This window comes from Micromys minutus (assembly GCF_963924665.1).
Source record: "Micromys minutus genome assembly, chromosome: 2".
Taxonomy (NCBI): Eukaryota; Metazoa; Chordata; class Mammalia; order Rodentia; family Muridae; genus Micromys; species Micromys minutus.
In genome coordinates, this window is record NC_137971.1 from 57,298,927 (window position 1) to 57,317,816 (window position 18,890).

Below are 18,890 nucleotides of genomic sequence, written 5' to 3' on the forward strand. Positions count from 1 at the left end.
ACTAGTATTATCAAAGGCTTGTGCACCAAAGCTGGAGACACGGCTCCTCCCTCCCCTTCAGGCCTGTGGCTGAGCTGCATTCCCAGGCCTGCATGCTGCTGCTGTTGCAGCCGCCACCACTACCACCACCCAGGGATGTCCCGGGGAGGACCCTGGACTCTAGCTCTGGGTTCACATCAGTCTCATAGCTGAGTGACCTTCGTTTCACATCAGCCTTCCGGCCCTAGGAAGAAGCAGGACTCTTCCTGCAGGCAGGGGTAGGGAAGCTGTAAGACCCTGTACTCTAGCTTTCTCATGGGTGTTTCTCCCCTCAAACCCCTGGCCAGGGCATTAGTTAGGCCAGGCTATATCCAAGCCTTTCCCTCACCAGTTGAAGGTGTAAGGGTTGGGACACAGACTCGGGAGCCCTAAAGCTGACTTTTGGGAAGAAGATCCTGACTCAGCCTTCACCTTGCCAATGACCTTGAGTAGACCCTTTCCTGAGGACCAAAGGACCAACCCTTCTGCTTCCTGAAGTCTGAGGCTCACAGGCCAGATGTGCCAAGGGCAACACTTGACCTGTGGTATGTGGTAAGGAAAGTGTCAAGAGTTCAAATGGGGGTAACTAGTTGGGTGGTACACAGCCACATACAGGCTGGGGAGAGGATGTTTGGTTGTCAGGCCCTTGGGATCCAAAGGGGAGGTGGAGGTGGTTGAGGGAGAACTGACTTCCTGGCACAGCCCACTTACCCCCAGGGCTATTGGACCAACAAGGCTAGGCTCCATGAGGGAATGCCCAGAAGAAAGCCAAGAAAAGGTGGGAGGGGTCCCTGCCAGTGTAGAAATTAATTCCACCCACTCAAAGAGGGTTGGCTTTTTTTTTTTTCTACACTTAATCAGATCCACTTCACACTGAAAATTCCTGGCATGCAGAAATGAGCTGTGCCAGGGGTCAGCAGGGGTCAGAGGTGGGGTTTGGACTGGAAAGGGAGGATCTTGGCATGGGACAGGGCTTAATCAGGAGACGGGGAGGGCCTTGAAGTGTTCAGAGAGCCCAGGTTCCAGGAAACCAGAAATACTAGGGGCCAGGCAGCCCTGGAACACTCTGGAAAGGGTCCTAGAGAAGAGCTAGGGAGAAAGAAAACAAGGCTTTTGCACACAGTTTGGGGAACTTCAGAGTAGGATGAGGAGGACTCCACCCCACATGGTGAGGTGGGGGGTTTGAGGGGTTGGAGGCAGTTAGGGGCTCTCCATGGTGAAGGAAGCTCATTGGAGTTTATCTGTTGCTGGGGAGCAGTTAAGGATAAACGTTCAAGAGAGACTGAGGATGGGGGTGAGGTGGGGAGAGAAGAAACTGCTTAGGACAGAGCCAAGAAGACAGCATTGCTTAGGTAAGTCATGTGTAAGGACAGAACACTGTCAGGACCCAGAATGGACGACAGAAAGCAGGTACTTGAACTGAGCACCAAGGAGACAAGCATAGGGGTGTCTGAGAGGAACCAGGCTTGAGACAGTGTAGCACACCTGTCTCTGAGGGCAGAGGGGAACTTGAGAAGCCGGGGCAGGCAAAGCCATTACAGGTCGGATACTTCAATCCCCAGTTATGATGAACAGGATCAGAACGAATGAATCAAGCTGGCTGGGGTCAGACTTGGGAGACAGGAACTCCAAAAAGGGGTCTCAGCGCAGGGTTCTGAAGATTATTGGACCTGAACTTGGACCCCAGAGGAGGAAAAAAAAAAAAAAAAAAAAACCCAGGACATTGACCTTGGGGACTTGGGAACAGGACTGAACAAAGATGAGTGTTTCTCTGGGGGTTGATGTGTTGCATCCCAATCAGGTAGGAACTATGACCTGCAGTCCGTAGACTTCATGGGACCAGGGACGGAGACTAGACCAGCTCAGACAGGGCTTCGCTAGTAGTGAGGTTGGAGTCCAACTGGGTAGGATCAAGGAAGAGGTGGGTGGGGGCTTAAAAAGTGATACCAGGATAGGGCCTCAAGGGAAAAGGCTAGGGCTGCCATAAGATTGAGGGTGGCAGGTGGGACTCAACCGGGCAAGAGGAAGAGATGCTAGATAAAGGGTTCTGACAGCACAGCTAGCAAGGCTCAGAGGAAGAAATGTAGGGAGAGAGAAGTCAGCCATGGGAACAAAGTCGAGTGCTCAGCAGACAGATTAGTCAGGACCTGAGGACCCACAAGAGAATTTGAGCACAGGTGGACTGGGGTAGCAGCAACTTGGTGGTCGGTTGATCTGAGAGCCGCTCTTGGCTTAGAGTGGTGCCAGCCTGGCCCTGATTGGGACTCCCCAGGGTCCTTGGCTTTCGGAATAGCGGGTCCCCTCCCTCCATAGGGAGGAGGCGGAGGTGTCTGCGACGCTGCCGTGAGTCAGGCTCTGGCTGCAGCCGTGGCCGGCCTGGCGCTGCGGAGCGCGCGCGGGCAGCGGGGGAGGCAGCGGCGCCAGCCCCGCTCGCTCCCCGCCCCCAAGGTTGGGCTGCTGGGACGCGTTCAGCGGGCAGACAGCGGCCCGGGAGAGCGGAAGGACGCGCGCTCCGAGGCTCAGGGGTCTGACCCACTCGCCGAGTCGCCAGTAGGTGAGCGGTACTGATGGCTACTGCAACCCAGGGTCAGATTGGGGAACCACCCAGCCCAGCCACAGCCCACTGCTATCATCTCAGGGGCGCCGGGTGCGCCTGGTGGCGCAGAGCTCCGGCGCCAAGCTGTCTCTTGGAAGTGTCCGTTTCTTAGATTGTCATTGTGGGTCTCTTAGTGGCACGGAGGTTGGGGGGGGGGCAAGAGAGGTGAGTGGCTCCCCTTGACAGTGTGCGCTCTTAGGGTCTCCCGGTGCCGCTTTCTGTTGGCTTTGGGAAGCGATGAGCGCGAGTTTGTAGACCTGCACCTGCGTGGATCCTCTGGAGATGTGCCTGAGCCTGTGGGGCAGTGTGTAGCGCTGCGTGTCTGGGTGGGCAATTGTTTACCTGGCGCGTATGGGCGCAAGGGTGTGCTGGAAAGCTGCCTGGGGTGATGGTGTGTGTGGTGCGTCTTGGTGTGTATGTGCTTCAGGGAGCGCTTTTCATCCTGCCAGTTGGTGACTAGAGCAGTGTCACTGTAGGTCTGAATGCCCTGAGTGCGTGGAGATGCGGGGGCGCTTTGCTTATCGCAACAGGGTGTCACTCAGGGTGCTGAGGGGGTGCCGTTGTGTGTGTCAGTAGGCGCAGATGGCAAAGCGATGAAAAGCCCTGATGTGCTTGCCAAGACTACTGCGAATGGCTTTGGTATTGGCTGTGGCCGGCTGGATGGGGGAGGCAGGTGGCAGGCAGACTGGCAGCTGGCAACCTCACAGGGATTTCCATCTCCTGAAGATCATTTATGGGACTGTAGGGAAGATGCTGCAAGGCTCCAGGGTGGATGTTACTGGGCACACAAGGCCCAGCAACTTCTCACTCTGTCCCTCCCTCCAGGCCCAGGGCCCCAGCCAGTGCCCAGCCCTGCTGGGAGCCCCGGCTAGCACCACGGACGGCACCCAGGAAGCCCGAGTCCCCCTGGACGGGGCCTTCTGGATTCCCAGGCCACCAGCAGGTTCACCCAAGGGCTGCTTCGCCTGTGTTTCCAAGCCTCCGGCCCTGCAGGCTGCAGCGGCTCCAGCTCCTGAGCCTTCGGCCTCGCCCCCCATGGCACCCACTCTATTTCCTATGGAGTCTAAAAGCAGCAAGACAGACAGCGTTCGGGCATCGGGTGTTCCCCAAGCCTGCAAGCACTTAGCTGAGAAGAAGACCATGACGAACCCCACGACAGTCATCGAGGTCTACCCCGACACCACGGAGGTGAACGACTACTATCTGTGGTCCATCTTCAACTTCGTCTACCTCAACTTCTGTTGCCTGGGCTTCATTGCTCTGGCCTACTCCCTCAAAGTGAGCCCGGGCAGGGGATGGGCAGGGTTATGGGGGCTAGGAGGATGTAATGTCACTTAGTGGAGCCCAAGGTAGAACATGCAAGCCGGAACAGGAGACCTCTTATGCATTCAAAGAGGCAAAGCTCTGGGCTGGAAGCAAAGGGATAGTCCTTTCCTGCCCTGAACTGAGAAAGCTTGACCCAGTTTGGGGAGTGGGGTAGGGTTGTCTGCTCTGAACAACCAGCTTAGTTAAATTGTTGAGAACAGTCATCCAGACAGAACTCAAGGTCCTGTCCTTTGGTCAGGGGACATGGGAGTCAATGTGGCCAGTAGCCATACCTAGGTAAATGTGATGGAGATTGTGAGGAGTCTGGGGGTGAGGTGGGGGGACTTGAAATTTGAGCCCATGGAAAGCAGAGGGAGTCGTCTTAGGGTCCTTGCAGAACCTCTTTCCTTGGCCTCTCTCTGGAAGCTCTGTTGTCAGGCACCTATGCTTACCCTGCTAGGTCTGTGGAAGGCCAAACATCCCAACTCCACCTACTCTGTATCCACAATGGCTACAACTTCCAGGTCCAACTCAGTTTAGTATGAGGAGTCAGTGGGTGAAGACAGAGCTGGTGGCAAGCCTTTGGAACCCTTATCCACTCTTACCCCTGCTTCTTCCCATGACAAAATAAGAGAAACACAACTTGGGGCTGGGGGCAAGCTGTCATAGATGGATGGCTTCAGTGTCTCAGCCCTTGTGTCCCAGGTAAGGACTGTCGGAGCCCCACCAGCAGGGTGCAGGAATGGTGCCTGGATGTTCTCCTCCCATCCTGCATCCCCAGAAGAAAGGGCTTGGCTTATAATTATACAGATCATCACTTCCTGAGCCCAGACTTGAATGGCCCAAGCCAGATGCAGTCCAGAAATTGCAGCTGCCCAACAAGGAGGGGTGCCAGGGGCTGGGAGTGCAGAAAGAAGAGTGCTACAGAGATTTAAAAGTGGGGGTAAGACTGGCCTGGGAGGAAGGATCCCCAGGCAGCTAAGCCCATGATTCATATGCAAGCATGAGGCCCTCCTTGCCCTAAGTCACATGCCTGACCACTAGGCTCTCCTCTTTTCTTCCTGACTCAGACTCAGCATATCACACCATCATCATGCCTTCTTCTCCAGGCCTGGGTTCCTCACCTTCACATGTACCACATGGGAGTTGTGTACATGAGTAAGCATGTCTGTGAGATCATGTAATTGCATGCATAAACTCATGTGTTCATTGTCTAATTCACTGTGTGTGTGTGTGGAGAGTATGAGTGGGTGCATTTGAGTGTGTTGCACGGATGGGTGTGTTTATATGGATTGTGGATGCTTGAATGTATGTCTAAGTGTTATTTCATGCATGTAATCATGTGCATGCACATATGCACGTGTGTGAGCAAATACATGTTAATGCAACTGTGTGTCTAATTGCATGTGAGGGGTGCCAGCCTCATCACATGCCTGCATTCACTTAGGTGTGTATTGTGAATGGACACATGTTTGAGCATAATGTATACATGCAAATATTAGTTAGTCAATATGTGTTTGCATATAAGTGCACCATAGATGTGTGTGTGTGCACACACACACTGCTTTGTGCTAAGAGGCAACATGAGACAATCTAGGGACTTGGGATGTCCTAAGGCTAGCTCAGCTCTGTTTCCTGGGGCAGTGCCAGGCAGAGGGCATCATTGCCAGGTTGCTAGTGGAACATAGCCTCCTCCTGGTGCCCTCTTTCCCCGTGCTGCCTACAGCCTGAGGGTTTGGGCATGGCTGCCTGGGCTCTGGTCTGGGAGCTGTCCCTTCCTCCCCTGGCTCAGGCTGTCTCTGGCTGGCTGGGCAGGGTAGCCCATCTGGTGTGGGTTGTAGGTAGGTCAGGCATTTCTGGGTGGCTATGAGTTTGTATTGGGATATGAGGTTGACACTTTGGAGGGGAGAGAGGGCTTGATTTCTCTCCCTTGTTTTGCTCCCTGAGGTCTTCCCCCAGGAACAGTGGACAGACCTTGGGACTTCTTGGAAGGATATGCAGGGTCAGAAACTCTGATTCTGATGCTTGGAAATAAATCTGCCTGTGCATCTCTCTGCAGTCTTCTAACTAGCTGCACCTGCCATGCATGCAGCCCATCACAAGCATGTCCAAGGACAGTAGATGAAACAGGGGTCAGGAGGACTTGGGACTGGTTTTCCAGCCACCTTTCCTTGCTGAGCTCTTCTTTTGTCTGTTCACAAATAGAGACAATGCTGTTCAAGCCATCCTGTGATCACATGGAGCTGGTAGGCTGGTGTGAGGTGATGACATTCTTGCCTGTCCTGTCTGGCAGTCTCCCATCAGGCCACCAGTACACTCTTCCAAGTACACAGGTCAGGTCAGCTTCATGCGGGCTTCTCTGTGTCCTTGCTGAGCCCTTCCCTTATCTGTTCACAAATAGAGGCAATGCTATTCAAGCCATCCTGTGATCAGGTGGCGCACACAGGTAGGCTGGTGTGAGATGCTGCTGTCTGCTCTGTGCATACACTGGCTCACAGGTATTTTTGTATGAAACCCGTGTCTCTCCTGCAGAGCCCCTAAGACCTATTTTCCTTGACATCTGCCTGCTCTACCCTCAGGACCAGCCTTCCAGTGTCCAAAGCATGGTAACCATCATGGGGGAGATCTAAAGATATCATTTGGCTAGACAGAGGATGTCATCAGAAGAGATATATAGCCCATTGTCTCAGAAGAGAAAAACTGAAGTTGGGGCCAATTAAGGTTCAAGGCAAGGGCTTCTGGGAGGAGATAGTATTCCCTATGGGCTTTGAAGGATGGGTGAAGGCAAAGTTCTACCTGGAGAAAGGAGGAGCAGGCACCAAGCATGGGCATCCTCTGTGGGAAGCAGAGTGTGAGGCACAGGAGAGGCTGTGCAGTGCAACCAGCAAGTGGAAGCTGCTTGATCTGACCTTAGGAGTCACGAACACTTCCCTAGATAGGAACACCTGAAAGAGTGGGTTAGGAGGGTAGCTTTTGGTTGTGTCTTATATGTATGCATCTGTCCATCATCCTTCCTGAATAGCAATGCTACCAGCCCATCTATTCAACCATCCATTGTAGCCATACATTTTTTACAACCCACTTTTAATAAAGGTTCAACCTCTTCTCTAGCCCATCACCCAGCAGAGGTACTGGAAGAGAAAAGTTATTAGGATATGGGGGAAGTGAACCTGTTCAGCAATTGATCTTCTTGGGCAGTGGTTCAGTTCTGTAGCAAACACCAAATACAATTCAGCAGCTGCAGGCAGACACCAGGCATGAACCAGCAGCTACAGTCCAGTCCTTTCAGCAGGCAGACACCAGGCAGCTATAGTTCAATCCTGAAGAAACTGCCAGGCTCACCAACCTTAAGGCAAGGCCTCAGAGGCAGCAAGCTGCTGCAGGAACCTCACAAGCAGTTCTTGGATGAGTTTCTCTCAATGGTGGTATTATCCCAAGTTGAGCTCAACACTCTGTAAGGCAAACCAGTATGTGTGTATTACCAAAAAATAGTGAGGTGGAGCAAAACAAACCAAAGCTCAGTGCTCGTCTCCCACTGTCTGTGGGGTCATAGTTATACTCCTTCATCAAGCGTCATTTTGCATGTCTGCTATATCAAAACATCCTTTCACCCGTGTGCACTTCAGGAAAACAGTCTTTCACGAGTTTGCTTTAGCAAGATATCCTTTCACCTGTATGTCCCAGCAAAATATCATTTGACATAACTATCTTTTCAAAGAAACTAGAAGTTCCCACTTCAACCCATCTATCTACCCGTCCATCCATCCCATACCCATCCACCTATTCATTTACCCATCTATTATTCATCTACTAACTCAGCTCTTCATCCTCCCACATATCCATCCTCCATCCATCTATCCATATCACACCCACCTCTTTATGCATCCGTCTACCCACACACCATCTATCTATCCACATCATACTTATGCACACCTAGATACTCATTTACCTCTTTGCCCAACCATCTGCCCATGCAGCCATCCATCCATTCACCCACCCACCCCTCTATACACACTGCAATCATCACCCTATTTGCTCATCTACCATCTATCTACCCACCCACAGCACCATCCATCTACCCACCCATCCATCCATTTAATGTCCTTTTATGGGTACCTCACCCATCCTCCTAGCCACACATCTGTGTTCTTACCCACCTGTCTATCTATGCACCCTACTTCTCATATGCTCACCCTCTACACATTCACAACCCATCCTTCCACCTTCCATATATTTCCCCCATCCATCTACTCAGTATCCTAGCATATGACACATAATGTCATGTGTGTCATAGAATGACATTTCAGGCAACAGCAGGTCACATACACAAGACTTCATCTCCTAGTAGTGTCATAGTTGATTTTGTGTAGATACTCTGTGATGATACCAGATGATGAGGTCATCTAGAGTTTCTCGGCTACTCCTCATTCAGTGATGCACAGCTATGTCAATCCATCCTCCATGCTGTTCACTACATGACAGCACTAGTCTTTCCTCACCTGTTGATACACAATCATTTTCCTTCTGACTCTCCTACTGTTCCATCCCACCCTTACCAACCTTGACATTGACCCACTAAGCTAATTCTCTAATGTCATTTTCTCTTAACAACCCCTCATGCACCAGCACGATCAGTACGTTCACTGCCCTCCACTGATTCATGCTTTGCCACATCCTCCCCTTCTTCCCATTATTTGTCTGCACCAAGTAGCCATGCATGCTTTCTGCCACTCTGCTTTCCTTATTTTCATTTTCTTCTCTCAGCTCATCTATCCCCCTATTCCCTTTTTCTATTATCCACTCATGTATCCATTTGTCCACGTTAATTTTCTCTCCTTTTTTGTAGTTCCCCCCTTCAACTTCACAGACTGGACTTTTCATCCATCCATCCATCCATCCATCCATCCATCCATCCATCCATACTGTATCTATGGAATCAATTTATTTATCTACCTACTTGCATAACCCTCCTTGTGTTTTCATGAATATATCCATACTCTGGTGCATTTCCACACACCCTCCTCCTTTCCTTCCTAACCAGCCTCCCTCCTCATCTCCCTTGCTTCTCCCAACCATCCCTCAATGCTATCCAGCCACATATCAAGCATTCATCTCTTCCTGCCATGTCCATCTACAAACACGTTCATCCTCTGACCCTCTCTGCTCATCCTTTTCTTCCTCTCTTCTTCCTGCTCTTACCTTCTTCCCATTCCTAGTGATCTCCAGCCAGCCACTCTAATCAGCTCATTCACGTTCCTGTTTCTCATCCCTCCCTCCATCCATCTCTTTTATTCTCAGTGCACAGCCACACATCCACTTGTTGATGGTTCAGAGCATGCCAATACTTTCTATGAGACTCTTCTTATGTAAGCTTAACTACATCCATGCTTCATTCTCTTCTTGAAGCTACACTGCCCACCCTCACTAAAGTGTGGCTGCGAGTCATTGCTCTATGTGATATGTCAGGACAGCAAACTTACCAAAGTTGTTTCTTCTTATGATTGTTCTATTCATTCATCCATCCACCCATCCATCCTCTCCTCATTCCAACCTTCATGACCTCTGCTCCCTCCTCCTTGTGTGGAATTTTACTCTGGCATCCATCCATCACTGTACAAATCTATCAGTCTCAAGCATTTGTCCTTCCTCCAGCCTTATGCCCACCCAAACATCTTCTCTCTTTTTTCTTTTTTCCTCTCTCCTGTATGCCAACTTCTTCCTTTCTGTCCGTCTCATGCGGTAATTTCTCAGTCGATGTGTGGCTGTGGACATACTTGTGCATGCTCCCTTCCTACTTGTTTCCCTGCACACTCATATCTCAGCCATCTCCAGTGCTCCTCCATTGTTTCACCCCCTCATCTTTTAAAGACTGACACACCCTAGATAAGCCAAATATGGTAGTGTATTCCTGAAATCCTAATGTTTGGGAGTCAGAGGCTGGATGATTTAGAGTTCAAGGTCAGCCTCAGTTACATAGTAAGATCTTGTCTTTTAAAAAAGGAAAAAGGGGAAACGAAAAGAATAAAACGGGGAGAAAAAAACCCCACAAATCTCAACACAGGTTCTACTGTGGTTCATCCATCTGTCTGCTTGCCTTCCCACTTTTTCTTATTTTGTCTTTCATCCATGGACTACCCCATGCATTCTTCCATCCTCCCTCCTCGAACTGTTATCCTGTTACAGACAAACTTCCTTACTTAGTGTTTTACTACTATGAATAGACACCATGACCAAAGCAACTCTTAAAAAGACAACATTTAATTGGAACTGGTTTACAGGTTTAGCGGTACAGTATATTATCATCAAGGAGGGAGCATGGCAGTATCCAGGTGGGCATGGTGCAAGAGAAACTGAAAGCTCTATATCTTTATGTGAAGTGTGCTATAAAAAGACTCTTTCCAGGCAGCTAGGAGGGTCTTAAAGCCCATGCCCACCGTGATACATGCATTCCAACACCACAGGCCACACCTCCTAATAGTGCCACTGGGTCAAGCATATACAAACTATCACACAGCCCATCTGCCTATTTCACCCTCTGTTCACCCATACACCACATACTTTCTTCTCTGTCTTGTTCGTTCCTCACCCTCTTCTTTCTGTGGTCTTGACCTAGGTCTATATGCTTATCTATCTTGATTAACTTTTTGTGTTTGTGATGGATGTGTATGATCATATACAATGTGTGTGTGTGTTTGTGTGTATGTGTGTGTGCATATTTGTATGTGTGCCAATTCACAAATGTGGAGGTCAGAAGTCAACCTCGTGTTATTCCTTAGAATCCATTCAGTTTATAAAAAATATATACACTTTTATGTGTGCATGAAGACACACTCATTGGCATGTATTGTGTGGAGGTCAGAGGACAACTTACAGGGGCTTATTCTCTCCTTTCACCACGTGGATCACAGGGACTGAACCCAGGTTGTTCGGCTTGACAGCAGGTGCCTTAATCCATTGAGCCATCTCCTCAGAACCCCACTTTGTCTTTAGAGATAAGTTCTCCTACTGTGACCAGTGATTCAACAGTTAAGTTTGACTGGGTAGCCATTAAACGCCACAGATCTGCCTGTTTCTGTCTCCCCAGAGCTGAGATTATAGGGGTGTGCTGCTATGCCTAAGTTTTGAAAAACATTTTTAGATTTATTGACTTTGTTTTATGTGCATGCGTATTTTGCTCACATGTATGGTTGTGTACCGTGTGTATGCCTGGAGCCCAAGGAGGTCAGAAAGAGGTTGTCAGGTACTCTGGAACTGGAGTTGTAGAAGGTGTGAACCACCCTTTAGATGCTGAGAACCAAACCAGTATCCTCTACAACAAGTGCTCAAGTCTTTTCTCCAGTCCCTCCCTGGCTTTTTATGGTTGACATTAAACACAGGTTCCTTGGCATGAACAGTTTACATGAAACAAGCCATCTCACCAGTTCCTATCTTTCTTTACCTTGAAGCTTATGCCTCCTTTTTCTCGTCTTCTCTTATGATGTCACCATTATGGCCACTCATTAAACTGTCTAGCTCACCATGTAGTTAGTCATCAATTCATCAGAGTACCCAGCACTTACCCACTATACTTCTTACTTCACATGCAGCAGATGACTGCCCAGCAGACAATGAGGGACAGGCCACACAGTCCTGGCCTATAGGAGCCTTCCCTCTGGCAGGGAACTCAGACCATCATAAAACTCATTGATGTCGGAGGTAATGTCAGCTGTGAGGACCAAAGAGAATGGCTAGGATTGCTATTTCATACAAAGTGGCTCAGCAGAAGTCCATGTCAGTGTATTGAGTGTAAGCCCAAGGCGGTCCAGGCCATAGACATGTGTGTCTGAGGAAGTGTGTGTCACAGGATGGGGAAAGGCCTTGCAGAAGCCCAGGGACAAAGTTCCATAGCCTGTGTGGTTGAAATAGGAGAGGGGACCAGACATGCCTTAGACATAGCTTTGTTTTGTGAGGGTTTTGTCATCTTCTGTGAGTGGGATCATGTGATAGTTTCCATGTAGGGACAGACTAAGGATACAGAGAGATGGGGCTGGGAACCCAGGTGGGAAAAGCTTCCAAGTGATCCCGAGAGCTAGGTGAGGAAGGCTTCTACTTATACATTCATTTAGAATACACAGGATATTTGTTCTACAGACACCCAAGTTCACAGAAGTCCAAGTCCTTATTTAAAACAGCCCTGTGTTTGTTTAGATCCCACACACATGATCTCAATACCATCTCCAGATGACATCTAACCTTGATAAAAGGAAGGGCGGTATTGTTCTACTGTGTTGTCACTTGGGGAGGGGGAAATCCGCTCATGTTCAGTACAGATTCCACTTTGTGTCCAATATAATTTTCTCTGAAGTTTGGTTGAATCTACAGACAAGGACCTCCCAGGTCTGAGACCCAGACAACAGTCTGTCCTGATGGAGGTTCAGGGCGAGAGGAACTATAAGAGGTTGGAGATGCTTGCAAGGACAGTTCTTACCCAGTCAGTCTGAAATGTACAGGTGCCTCCACACAGGTGAGAGGCATCATGGAAGAAGCACTCGTCATCTCCGCTATGAATCTGCCAGCTCATGCCCCTGCGCTTCCACCATCCATATCCCAATAAACTCACCTCCCCAGCTGCTCACTTCCTCAAAAATGTCAGCCTCACCCAGATCTACTCATATATATATATATATTCCCATTTCTGGTCATGGAGCACATAGTGCCCTTTCTTTCTCTTTCCTCTGTTCCGTGTTCACCTGTTAGTCTACCCTACTGTTCTCTTCTGCCCTCCCACCTGCTCTTTTTATCCCCCCTGAGTCTCCCACTTACCTTTAGCAAGACAACTATCAACTAATGGTTGATCTCTTAGCATATTCCAGGAATGTCCCCAACCTCCCACGATTAACTTGAATATTTTAATTAATGATAACAAGACCTTGTGAAGTAAGTGCCATGGGGTGGGGGGGGGACTGGGAAATTACACACAGTGTTGCAAGGTGCTCCCTGAAGATCACCAGCAGGATGTTACAAACTTGTTTTTGTTGGACTCTGGGCTTCCTGAGTTCCCGTCTGCCAATCCTTTTCTTCCTTTCATAGATATTTCCTCTCCTCTCTGTCCCCTCCCCTCCCTTCTTCTCTTCCCTTCTCTCTTCTTCCTTCTTTTCCCCTCCCTCTCTCCCATCCTCTTAGCCTAGGCTGGCCTCAAATTCACTATGTAGCCAAGGATGTCCTTGAACTCTCAGTCCTCTGGCTTCTGCCTCCTAAGTGCTGGCTTTTTGGGTGGTTCTGGGGATCAAACCCAGGGCTATATGCATGCTAAAGCACTCTGCCAAGCAAACCCAACCCCCAGCCTTTCTGTCTGCTTTTTAGCACATTCTTTCCTTCTCTGCTAGTCTGCTCTACTATCCAAGTGTGTCTACTTCTTTCTTACTCCTTTCTGCCCTGTCTAGTATAACTCCTTGGTCCACCAGTCTACCTGTATGTTTTTTCATAGGCTCTAACCCCCTGCCCACGTGCTCTCCAGCCTCCCTTCCTCTTCCCCTCACTCACATATCTACTGCTTCGGCTATCCCTTGGGCTACCCAACATGTCCTCTCTCTGCCATCCTTTATGTGTCCTGCTGGGTCACCCCCATCCCCCAATCTGAGTCACCTGCCTTGGTCAGCATGTGTGAAGAGTTTCCACACTGAGTGACTTCCACTCAGTTTGACTGACTGGAACTTTACAAGGCATCAACATGGCCAGGCTCCGGTCAGGGCTGCCCTCTTCTGGATTGTAGGTTATTCATATTTTTGTGGGTCTCCACATGGAGGAAGGGTTAAAGGTCTCTTGAGGCCTCTTTTAGATGAGCGCTGCCTCACCCTCAAAGACCCTACATCCCACTGTCTCTGGGGGTCAGAACCTTCATTGTATAAGTAGATGGAGTATACTCCCACAGCACTTCCTGACCATTTGGTCACCATCAGCCTCCCTCTCTTTTCCTCTTTCCTGTTCTTTCAGCACCAGAGGCTGAGTTAGCACCCACTGGTCTGCCCACCGAGGATGTGTCTCCTTCCTTCCTTCCCTTTATGGATGTATCTGTCAGACCACTACTATTCACCAAAAGGCTGCCCACGCATCTGCTCATCTTGCCCAAATGTCTTCATCTTCCTGCTCGTGCTTTGATGGACTCACTCAGCTTCCCACTGGTCTCCCCACTACCTGCCCTCCATTCTTTTATCTACAGCAGACATCCTTTGTCACTTCTGGGGCCCCACTGGGCCTCATGTGTCTTCCCTGCTCTGGTGGCTTCTCTAGTGTTCTGCTCTGGCCCTGCCCACCGGCCTTGTTCCTCTTTGCTTTCTGGTTGTTTCTCTGTCCACTCTCCCAAGTCCTCTTACTGGTCTTTGAATGTGGGTTCTGCAGCGTTGTGGATCCAGCTCCCCCAGTGCCTCTCATGGTCTCATCACCACCACGTGTGGTGGTGCCTTTCACACGCTCATCTCTCCACCTCACACCTGAACTCGTGACTCTGCAGCATTGCTTCTCCAGGAGCCTAGCCGTAGTCCAGAGAGCAGTTCTCACTGGTGCACCACCAAGCGCCTTAGCCTGTGCCTCCCAGGTTTCCTTTTGCAGCTCTCTTTTACTTTACCTCAAGACTGCCTCACCTCAAGGCCATCCCATCGTCATCTCCCACACTGAACTAAGCGTTGTCAGGGCTGCCTTGAACACAGATCCAGAGGTCCAGACTACATTCACTGCCATGGCTGTCATCCATGTGATAAATTAGCCTTCCCTCACCAGGTCAGACGCTGCCTCCTCCCTGTCTGATCTTAATCCCCAGCCAACTGCTCTGCTAGAGTCTGTCCAGCCTCCCCTTTCTTCTGGCTCTATGTCATTCTGAGACGTCTTCACAAAGCCTTCATGTCTTTCTGACAGCGTCCTTTGTTCCCTGTCTGTGCTCTGCCCTCTCATACAGCCCCTGGCTGGACCCAGCCACCCCCTCATGGAGCTCTTCCTCACAAACACTTGGTGTGCCTCCCCCGTGGAGTACACCCTATCAGAACCAAACTTGTCACCGATCTCCTGACAAACATCCACTCAGTGAAGTCTGTCTGGGATAACTGCTGAGACTGGTTCTCCCAGGACACCTCCAACCCCACCCCAACATCTTCAGATATTTCGTTAGCCTCTTTAGCCCACTGGTATCTGCCCTGCTTGCCTTGTGTCTGGTGACTCCTTGCCTCATCTGTGAACCCCAAAAACAGAGGCTTTACTTTGTTCCTTGTGTACCAGGCCGGCTGCAGTTATAAGCCTAGGATGTCAGGGCAGGCACTCAGTAAAGACTCATGAGTTTAAGAATCTGTACCTATCTCCCATTCATTAGTCGTTTTTTTTCGACATCTCCCCTCTCTCCCTTCACCCTTCCCACATGCAATCCTAAATCTGTTTACCCATTGCACCCATCCAGCATACATGCCAGGAATCCATCCCAAAGACACAAAGCACACTACTACACGCCGCACTCCAGTTCAACCACTGGACACACACACCTTCCTAAGTCCATTTGCCCACCTGGCCCACATCCAGCACATTTCTAACTGTGTCCAGCTTTACTACATAAAACACAGTGCTATACCCCAACGTACCTGTTCAAACATCCACTGTACCCCACACATCCGATATAAGTGCTGCCTCCTCATACTACCTGCTCCACTCACCCAGAACACACTCATGCATCCATACACTCATCTGTCTGCAAACCCCCACAGCAAACAGCCTCGAGTTTCTGTCTATCCTCCTGTTACTCCCATTTGACATATGTCCTTCTGTGTACCTACCCCACTCAGCCAGCATATGACAAAATCCACCTACCTATTTCTACTGTCCATCTAACACACATCACACCAGTGGTCTTACTTGCCTTAGCTACTCTACAAATGCTCACACACACACACACACACACACACACACACACACACACATCCACACTGTAGGGTGAACCAAGGCTCTTCCGAATGCCCTTTGCTGGTCAGTATTGTTGTATTGTTCTAGAATCATCTTTGTCTTCCTCATAGGAGCCTGTAGGCAAGGATGTGCCATAAACAAGAGGCTAACTATGAGGTCTTTTCCAGCACTGTGAGGTGGACACTTTCTTGTGTCCACACCACAAGGGGAACACCTGAAGCAGCAAGAGGGCCCGTTGACTGTGGGAAGTTACCCATGAAGTTACCCGTGGCCACCCCAGAGGCAAAACTCGGGCCCAGAGTATCTCTAACACATCTGCAGCCTGAAGGAGGGGCTCGCAAGAGGAAGTAGAACAGCTGGTTTGTTAAAGAGAACACCTGGCTAAAGATTGCAGTGGAGTAGGTGAACTAGATACAGAATCTCACTTGCTAGAGATCCACATGTCTACACAGCTGCAGGCATCAGTTGGGGGAAGGATTTTACATTACAGTTGAAAAACAAGTGGGCTATTACTAAATCCAAGGGAAGAGAGAATTTAGTTTTCTGGAGAAAATTATAAAACCTTATCAACGACTCCACTCAAATTGTGGGAGCTAAGTAAGTGGGGATGTGCCCCCTTCTTAGTGACAGAGATGTTGGCTCCCTCCCATATCAGACTCTCACTCCCCTTTACTCTCCTGACTCCTTAGCCCTGTACCCAGCACATGCTCTGCATCCAATCCACCTTCTAGGTCACCCCTCTGCCCTTTACTGGGATCCTTCCTTTCCTTTCACTCTACCCCACCCCTGTCCTTCCTGCTCCCTCTGCCCACTGCTGTGTACCCATCCCACCTACCCACATCTCCTTGTCCCTGCCTCACCACTCCTCCTCCCCAGGACTATCCCTCCTCCTGGCAGGCATCAGTTGTCCTCACTCCGTCTAGTCATGCTCCCATTCCCACCCATCCATCCTCCCTCCCACCACACTTCCTCCTCAGGTATCCGCTTCCTAACCTTGGCATCAGCCAGCCCCAGGGTCTTTTTTGTCCACCTTTCTTCTTTTAACCAAACCCAGTCCATGAATAGAGTAATCATCATCTCTTTCCATGCTCATCTGACACCCTATTCTAGGCTCCGATTTCAGCTTGCATCAGGCTCAGCTGGCACTCACAGGATGATGTAGCTCAAGGGGGCTGTCCTAAGGCCTGCCTGCCCTGACCAGGTAGCCTCTTAGAAATGGGCAGCTCTGTCCCCATCTTCCAAGGTTGTCTTATCTACTCAGCATTCTGGCTAAAGTCTAGCTAGGTAGAACTGGTCACAGCTGGTCACAACACACTGGGCACACTTGTCATTTCACCCCACACCCACCGTTGTCATTCTAATCACTATGCACCTAGTGTCTCAGGGTCACCTTTCCCTTTTACACTAGATTATTTCAGACTCACTGAGCTGTTGTTTAAAAAAAAAAAAAGTCCTGAGCATCCTTCACAGGGTCCGTGTTCCTCGTTCCCCATTTTCTTCTCTGACTAGACACCACTTTACAAATGTGAAAGATGCATCTTTCATTGACTGTGTTCCCCAGACCGGAGGCGGTGCTTGCAGAATAGAGGTCTGGAGACTACTCGACTCCCACACCCCTGCTTCCTGCTACTCCAACCTCCCTCCTCTATAGCCCTCTTTCCACCTCCACTGGTGACCTCTGTTCCCCTCTTCTGCTGCTCCATGTCTCCTCCTTCGCTCATCTCCATACCATTCCTTTATTGGCTTTAGCCTCCCCTCCTCTGTCTCTTCTGTCCCTCTTGGTCTTCTGGCCTCTGTCCCGCCTCCTTTCCAGACTTCTGCCTCCTCTGATCACCACTGCCCCCTTGCCTGCTGCCTCCCTCCCTTGCTGGCCTCTGACATCTCCCTTTTTTCTTCCTCCTTCCTTAGGCTGATCTCTTTCTCTGTTGGCATCCACTCCACTGCCTCCTCTGACCTCTACCTTTCTTCCTCCTCCTTTTGTCTCCAGGTTCGGGACAAGAAGCTCCTGAATGACCTAAATGGAGCCGTGGAGGATGCCAAAACAGCACGACTGTTTAACATCACCAGTTCTGCATTGGCAGCCTCCTGCATCATCCTCATCTTCATTTTCCTGCGGTACCCGCTCACTGACTACTGAGCTAGCAGGCAGTGGTTCTTGGAGACACAGCTCTGAGACTGATGGTCATTGAGATTCAGGATGCTGAATATGTGGGGCAGAATGGGCTTCTACCAAGGCCCAGAGCCATGCATGGCAGTAAGGCCACCAGAAGCTGAGTGCCCAACAGAGTGGAGCACTCTTCCCAGCCATCCTATCTGCTGCCTGTCCCTGTCCTGCTGGCACCGGGTCTCTGGGCTTCCTCCTGTGATGCTTCCTGGTTACCAGTGGCTGCCCTCCCTGGCCCATGCACTCTGCCCAGGATCCTGGACCCCTCAGACCTGACACCCAGCAAGAAGGGCTTACATGGGAGCTCCCGAAATAGGGGCTGCCAGCACCTGGGTTTCCCTAACTCCTGACCCCTACCTTCCTCCAAGCTGTGACCCCCTGCTCCAAGCTCTTGTAACTGTGAACTTTCATTAAAACATGTGCTCAGTCAGCTTCAGCTTCTGTCCATGTTCCAAGCAGGGCCTAGGTGTCACCTGGAGGTTTGGGGTGCTGTTTTGCAATCTATGCCCCCAGGGCCTGCACACAGCTAATTCCATAAGAGGCTTGTTCAGAAACCAAGTGGTTTTATGATGATGTGTAGAATGATGAAATTAGGTAGAGGGGTTCCCCACAGGGTTCACAGAGTCAGGCACTCTTATGGAGTGGATGGATGGATGATGTGCAGTATCCAGGAAAAGCTTCTACAGTGGTGGTTGAGCCCTGCCAGTCCCTGGGAACCCTGCAGGTTGTTGATAAGGTTCTCACCTACTTAGCCCCTGAAATGGGGAAAGAGATTCCTTGTCTGTCAACTGAAGGTCGTTGCTCAAAGGTCAAGAGTAGCTGTGCTGCTCTAGAAAGTGGTGCTCCGGGCAAAGGATGCCGCCCCATGTGCTGAGGGTGGAGTAAGCT

General features: G+C 50.1%; 1 protein-coding gene across 3 annotated transcripts; it reads left to right on the plus strand.

The window, feature by feature from the left end:
• The first annotated feature begins 433 nt into the window (after positions 1 to 433).
• IFITM10 (interferon induced transmembrane protein 10) lies at positions 434 to 18,376 on the plus strand. 3 transcript variants are annotated; one of them, XM_080911430.1, is made up of 4 exons: positions 2,417 to 2,572; positions 3,440 to 3,892; positions 4,990 to 5,077; positions 17,826 to 18,376. In XM_080911430.1, the coding sequence occupies exons 2-4, from the start codon at positions 3,650 to 3,652 to the stop codon at positions 17,849 to 17,851; spliced, it is 357 nt and encodes a 118-aa protein (XP_080767556.1). In that variant the 5' UTR covers positions 2,417 to 2,572; positions 3,440 to 3,649; the 3' UTR covers positions 17,852 to 18,376. The 3 variants fall into 3 exon arrangements, with proteins under 3 accessions (XP_080767555.1, XP_080767556.1, XP_080767554.1); XM_080911429.1 differs by lacking the exons at positions 2,417 to 2,572; positions 4,990 to 5,077 and adding an exon at positions 434 to 563; XM_080911428.1 differs by lacking the exon at positions 4,990 to 5,077.
• Positions 18,377 to 18,890: the final 514 nt, after the last annotated feature.

Bases quoted from the DNA above. Each gene is read 5' to 3' on its own strand.
- IFITM10 (XM_080911429.1), top strand. From the start codon at position 3,650: ATGGCACCCACTCTATTTCCTATGGAGTCTAAAAGCAGCAAGACAGAC. The intron at 3,893-17,825 runs GTGAGCCCGGGC...TTTTGTCTCCAG, and splicing joins CTCTGGCCTACTCCCTCAAA to GTTCGGGACAAGAAGCTCCT.